This window comes from Triticum aestivum, chromosome 5A (genome assembly GCF_018294505.1).
Source record: "Triticum aestivum cultivar Chinese Spring chromosome 5A, IWGSC CS RefSeq v2.1, whole genome shotgun sequence".
NCBI lineage: Eukaryota > Viridiplantae > Streptophyta > Magnoliopsida > Poales > Poaceae > Triticum > Triticum aestivum.
In genome coordinates this window covers 278433373-278440677 of record NC_057806.1, presented here as the reverse complement: position 1 = coordinate 278440677, position 7305 = coordinate 278433373, and the positions used below count along the sequence as shown (strand labels likewise).

The window sequence follows — 7305 nt, the reverse complement described above, 5'->3', positions numbered from 1 at the left end:
CATCCGCGCGTCGGTGTGTCGCCGTTATTGGGAGACGAGGACGCCGCTCCCATGGAGCAACGTCCACCTCCGCAACGGATGGCACCTCAGTGCCGACCGTGTGCGATCCCGGCGACCGGCCGTGCACGTCGTCAAGAGATCGAGCGCCGCCGCCGCCTCCTCCCCGACGACCTGTACTACGACGATAGGTACGCCCCGGACTCCTCCCTCTGGGATACCTGGCTCGGGGACGAGCACGACGTGCGGCGTGCCTCTTTCTTCGCCGGCACGGTGTCTGGGCCGCGGCGGCCACGTCGTGAGCGCGCAACGCCTGCTCCCCAGGAGCGCGGGCGTAGACTGGTGTGCGGCCTCACGCCCACGCCCTCGCCGTCGCCTTCGCCATCTCCACCACCACCTCCTCACATGGCAGCGGAGGAGGAGGGCCGTCTCATGGCGCGTGTCATGGAGGACTCCATGTATACACACGATGAGCGGCAATGGGAGGGCCTGGAGAAGATGATGGCCCGCTCCGCCGCCGGCGAGGTAGCCATCCCCGAGGAGGAGGCGATGGAGGAGGAGTCGGTGGCCGCGTTCCACCCGGGTCTGCTGGGCCAAGGGTGAGGCTGGTCCTGCACTGCACCGGAGATTGCCGCCGCCGTGGGCGTGAACTGGTGCGCCACTCCGCCGCGGTCACCGGAGCGGGAGGCGTCGCCACGGGAGGAGGTCGTGCAGGCACCTCCTGCCGTCCAGCCCGCCCCCGTCTACCACGCGCCGCCGGCCTACGTGGACCTCGTCAGCGACGACGACGACGCCGGCGGGCATCGACGGGCACGGGCAGGAGCGCGCTGGCGGCGACCATTTATTATTTTTCTATGTTTAATTATATCAAGTTGGACGTGAAACTGGGCCGTTTTGTGGTCGTGGTGAGCCTAACTAAATTTTATGTTTATTAAACTGCGCTTATTTATTTCTTTAGTTATTTTATTTACGTTTTTCTATTTTTTTTAAATCATGTCTAACGCGGACGTGATTTGGGGTGCGGCCGCGCGGTGGGCGTACGCATGTCCCAACGGACAAGACCGGACATGATCAAACCCATTGGCGCCCAAAACGGACAAAATCCGGCCAAACCGAACGTTCGTTTGAGGTCACGCGGTGGAGTTGGCCTTAGACTGGTCGTAATAGTAGTATCATAGCTAGTATCATGCATACCAACTAGACTATTTTATTGAGGTGGCATAAAACTAAATGAAAAAAGAGAGTATTGAGTATTAATGCTATGCTACTATGTGTCATACATGGCAATACATAAAGTTAGCTATGATACCAGTATATGATATTATGCATTACGGAGATAGTATCATGATACTGAGTTACCATACTACCCATTACAAACAGCCTTACCCACACGCGACCACCTCCGCAGCAGGTGGCCCCACCGGATCATCATCCACCGTAAAGTCGCAAACTTGACCACTTCCGCAGCCTCTACATGACCCCAGGTAAACGTGACGAGAGATACCGGGCCGAGACCCCTCCGCAGTCAACAACGTCTGTTCAACTCGGCAACTTCCCACTTCCTGAGCTGCGAGTCGTCTTCTCTTCTCCCGCAACACCTTCTTCCTCGTCCCCCTCTCGCCCGCCTTCGCTGATATTGTCCTCCCCAATCCCCCGCTCGTGTCCCCAAGGAGCGCCAGCGCCGAGAGAGCCGCAATTTGCATCCCGCACGGTGCTGGAGGGGACCGCCACGCCGCGGATCGTCCACGCGCGTACGACTCCGACTCCGCGCCTGCATTTCTGATCCGGCTGGTCGGCGGCCGGCGAGATGTTGGGGGGCGTCCTGTCCAAGACCCTGCTGTGAGTACCCGTTCCTTACGTAGGATGGCTATTCGCCGCTGCACTGGGCTGGGCGAACGGGCTCGTGGCGGTTTCTCTCCCTCTTCTGTCTCCTGATTTTGCTCCGACGCCGACGCAGGCTGCTGTTCGGGTACGCGATGCCGGCGTTCGAGTGCTTCAAGACGGTGGAGGCGCGCCCCAACGACGCGCACATGCTCCGCTTCTGGTGCCAGTACTGGTGAGCCGTTCCTTCTTCCTCCTCCATTCCCTTCGAGTTAACTTGACCCGGTGCCTGCACGGCCGCCCCCAATTGATGCGAATTTGCTTTCGTTTCCTTTCGATGTGGAGTCGGATGCACTACTTGGATTCCATATACTTGAATTTGCTAAGCATGATATTAGTAGTTCTTTATTTGTGTATCTAGACGAAAGTTTATGTTAATGATAGTGCCAGTTTCAATAACTGACTCACTTTTGCCTTTCCATTGGGTCACATGCCTTCTTTTGTTTCCACGTGTTATATGTTGGGTGTTAGGTGGATGATGGCACCACGATCCTGCCTTATGCTTGCAATAGACTTTTAACCCTCTTAAGCTGTAGCATTACGATTCGCAGTTCTATGCTTATTTCTTTTGTCCCAACAAAATGGTTGCAAGTTCTGCTACAGTTTCAGATTGGTATCATAGGCGCCGAGCTGCATATAATTAGTAATTGTATGCAGGGTGTTTGATCAGAAATCAGTGCTCCAGACAAGAGGGCCCAGAGATTTTTTATTTATGATTTTCTTCTTTGTATATAGTTGTTACTAAGTCCTGAAATCAAACAGGGCTTAGTTTGCACCTATGCTTACAAGGGAACTTGTTCATGGACCATCTAAATCCATCTGTCTTTGCAAATAAATATGTTGGCTGGCAGGAAAAAATACATTATTATTACTGTGACCTGGTAACAGCCTTCATGTGTGACCTAACAATTGGTAACTACTATTCTAGATGATCTCCCTTTACCATTTTAACTGTTCAAATTTTCCCAATTATTTTTCCACCGTCCAAATGCCACGCTGGTCAGAGCGGTATCCGCCGAGCAGCCATCATGCCTGGCTGCGCCCCTTCTCGGTCATCTTCTTGCCCATCGCGGAGAAGGATGGAGGTGTGGTGTGCGGCGGTGTTGGGAGAGGGGGAGGAGTGAGTGCGGATAGGATTTGCGGAGGAGGCCGGCTGGCTATAGAGCCTGAGTAGGCTTCTTGGGCGGCGGGCCTCCGTGAATGCAGGTAGGTGGGAGGCCGGTGAATTATGTGTGAATGCGCGGAGGGTTCTAGAGCAGCCTTAGAGGGGTTTTAGGGTGGGACAGGGGTGTTGGAGTCCGATGTGGCGGACGTTCGGATTCCCCCAGAGCTCCCCTCGATTTGCGGCCGGCCTGTGGGATTTCGGACGTCTGGACCGGTCCAGCCCGTTTTTGTGATCCACGTTGGATGGCTAGAAGTGTCCGGACGACCTGATCCGGACATTTGCGGGAATTTTGGTGATCCGCGTTGGAGATGCCCTTATTGTCTATTATTCAAGGAAATAAATATCATACAGGTCCCATGTCCCTTATTCATCCCATTCCTTGTGGAAGATTTACAAGCATTTCACTTAATTACCTTTGGCTCCATGGAGCCTTGTGTCGCCTTTTTCTTTTTCTTTTTGTTCATGTTTGTGTTGTTGCCCCAGCAGAACTTTTATTTTATTTCCTTCACTCAGACATGATGTATGGCCGTGATGGTTTACTTTATATATAAAGCGGGGTGAAGGCCTGTTTTGTTCGTTTCACTTACATTACCCAAAATTGTAGTTTTGTTTGTAAGTTGGTCACTTGAATTCGGGCCAAGGACTCTAGATGCATAAACATTTTATTGTACTTGTTCTGTACCGCTTGCTTTTAATGAGGATGCTAAAAAAAGAGGATGCTCTATCCCTTATGCACAATTATGAAATGGATTTTAGCGAGCCCGGGGTTTTTGAGTCGCGCGACTAGTCGATGAGTCGCAAAAAAATGTCGACTCAACTTAGTGTCAACTCATGACTCAAGTCGCGACTAGTCGCAACTGCAGGCTCGACTTTTTCCGAGTCGCTACCCCAGAACGACTCATCGACTCGAAAACAATGAGCGAGCCTATTCATTTTGGTTCTTGACAGACCCAGTAAGCATTAATTTAGTGTATATCAAGACAATATTGCCTCCTCACCTAGGAATTTTTGAAAGAATAACTGAAGCTTTTTGAGACCATAACCGTTGTTTCTGATTTCTATATCCCAGAATTGAATTGCCTTTGATAGACTCATAGCAATGTATCAATTAGACATTGCAACGCATCTGACGTTTTAACTAACTAGGTTGTCGAATACAAGCTACAACATTTGCACTTGCTACTAGTCAATATACCTTTAAGAGTTCCCTAAACCAATTCGGGTTGTACCTGGTTAGTTACAAATTTTAACATTTTAATATGATATCATCGGTTATTTCAAGCTGTCTTTGTTGTTGGAGGTTAGGCCCAGCTAAGATTAATAATTAGTACTCCATCCGTTCACAAATATAAGATGTTCTAACTTTTTTATGAATCAGATGTATATAGACACATTTTAGTGTGTCTATTCGGTCATTTCAGTCCGTATGCAGTCCATATTAAAATATCAAAAACATCTTATATTTGTGAACAGAGGGAGTATATGAGATTGTACAGATTTCCTATACTATACCTATTTCTATTTGTTACACTATTTCGCTTATGTAAGCCCACTTAGCTCAGAGGTTAGTGCATATCACAAGTTACCCAGCTTGAGTTTTTCAGTCAATCAATAGATTGTGCAGTTTCTTAGTCTTTTGTCCACGTCTACATGTGCGTTGAGGAAATATTCCAAATATCTATGGCAATACATAGCGCACCTCACACGCTAGCTGATTGATTTTCCACGAGGAATGCTTCCACATATGTTATTTTACTTTTCTGTTCCAAGACTTGAACATGACTGGACTGGGTCAATGACCAACTAAACTATGGAAGGTTCTAAGACTACTATATTTACTTTGATCAGCTAATTGACTGATAAGAAGACTAATTCAAAGTATAATATACACTTCCTAAATTGCAATAATATTTCTTTATTATTACCTAACATGACTTTGGCCCTAGCATGAAGCTATTCAAAGAAACAGATCAAGAAACTTCCCATTGAGATGCTTGGACTAGCTGTAGTCATACCCTATAATTTCTACCTTACCTCTGTTTGTCATTTGAAAATGATAGTTTTGGCAGTAGGTATCAATAGTAACTGTAATATTAGTGGTCTTATTTAGATTAATCGATTGTTCCTCTGTTCTGTTTTTTTCAACAAAGGGTTGATTTTATTGACTCAAAATGAAGCATCAAGTGGATACAAACACGATGAGCATACACCCAGCCTCTGCATAGCTAAGATGCACACAGCCAACAAAAACACACACAACTAAACACGCCGGCAAATGGCAAAGTCATGCAAGACCAAAGCTATTCCCTAGCAAGGAAAAGGAAAAGGCCCGAAGGGATCAAACCAGCGACCGGCAAACTACAACAACGACCTTATCCGCACCAACACATGTCCAACAAGGGCATCTCCAACGCGGATTACCAAAATGCCCGCAAATCAATGCTTAAAAGGGCCCGCAGATCGATGATTAGTAACTGTATGCAGGGTGTTTGATCAGAAATCAATGCTAAAGACTAGAGACCCGGAGATTAAATTTTTAAGATTTTCTTCTTTGTACATAGTTGTTACTAAGGCCTGAAATCAAACAGGGCTTAGTTTGTACCTATGCTTAAAAGGGAACATGTTTATGGACCATCTAAATCTATCTGTCTTTGCAAATAAATTACTGTTGGCAGGCAGGAAAAAAGATACATTATTATTGCTGCGAGTTGGTAACAGCCTTCATGTGTGATTTAACAATTGGTAACTACTATTCTAGATGATCTCACTTTACCCATTCTAACTGTTCAATTTTTCCCAATTTATTTTCCACTGTCCAAATACCATGCTGGTTGGAGCGGTATCCGGCGAGCAGCCATCATGCCCGGCTGCGCCCCTTCTCCTTAGTCATCTTCTTGCCCATCGTGGAGGAGGATGGCGGTGTGGTGTGCGGCGGTGTTGGGAGAGTGGGAGGAGTGAGTGCGGGTAGGATTTGCGGAGGAGGCTGGTTTGCTTTAAAGCCCGAGTAGGCTTCTCGGGCAGCAGGCCGCCGTGAATGCAGGTAGGCGGGAGGCCGGTGAATTATGTGTGAATGCGCGGAGGGTTCTAGAGCAGCCGTAGAGGGGTTTTGGGGTGGGACCGGGGTGTTGGAGTCCGATGTGGTGGACGTCCGGACTCCCCCAGAGCTCCCCTCGATTTGCGGCCGGTCTGTGGGATTTCGGACGTCTGGACCGGTCCGGCCCGTTTTGGTGATCCACATTGGATGGCTAGAAGTGTCCGGACGACCTGATCCAGACATTTGCGGGCATTTTGGTGATCCGCGTTGGAGATGCCCTTATTGTGTATTGAACGCGTGTGTTGCGCTTCGCTATTTGTTTACATTATGGAGCTTTGTTAAAATCTTCACATGCAAATGTTAGTTGAGGTAAGTAGTGAATAGTGCTGATGTTTAATTGCTCCTGTTGAATCCATTATGTTTGATAGGAAACATCACCGGCATGTGTTAACACAGTATTTTTCAAGCCTGATATTGGCTTGCTAGTTGTGCATGTACAAAATGCTTGCAGGGGGTCCTTATTTCATGAATGTTTGCTATGGCAGAAAATATCAATATCCGCTGTTATGTTTTTGTTCAAAGCTAACCAGGGATAGTTATATGTTTAATACTTCCATGATCAAATGCTTGGTTTGTCAAGAATTACTCATTCACTTGGATGATTTTCAGCTAAACTAAGGTGGAGCAGGAAAGAGACTTGTAATAATATTGGATGCGTGCTTTGAGCAATCAACTAAATTAGATAGTGTATGCATGTAAGCATATGGTACTCAAGTGATTTCCCTAGGTTATCTGAAGAATATTAGACTGGCGCAATGTTTCTATACTTGTATTATCTTTGGAACTCGTGGTGCTTTTGCGGCTGCAAGGTTATATGCACCATCAAGTTAGCATGGCCTACAGGCAATCATCAGGTCCCACCTTAGAGGCCATATAAGCACTGTGGATGCCCTAACTGTTTCCATTTTTATCCCATGGCAATATGTGTATTCTTAAACTTGATATATATTCAAGTATTAAATCGGATATGGCTCGCTTATAAACTGATCTATTTGTGAAATGTCTCCAGGATTATTGTGGCCATGGTGATAGCCTTTGAGAGCCTCATCTCTTGGTCAGTTCAGTTCCTCGTTTCTTCTGTCTTTCTACTTTAACTTCTCATCTTACTTATGCATCTGTACCCATTCCAGGATGCCAATGTATGGAGAAATTAAGCTTGCTTTCTTTG

General features: G+C 47.3%; 1 protein-coding gene across 1 annotated transcript in view; it reads left to right on the top strand.

Annotated features, from left to right (window-relative positions):
* Nucleotides 1-1481: 1481 nt before the first annotated feature.
* The window catches only part of LOC123102979 (putative HVA22-like protein g), a gene marked incomplete in the record, with an annotated part of 9453 nt that continues 3629 nt past the window's right edge, over nt 1482-7305 (top strand). Inside the window, 4 exon segments of the mRNA XM_044524457.1 lie at nt 1482-1836; nt 1955-2053; nt 7147-7191; nt 7268-7305. Of these exon segments, the coding sequence (XP_044380392.1) occupies nt 1805-1836; nt 1955-2053; nt 7147-7191; nt 7268-7305 (214 nt within the window).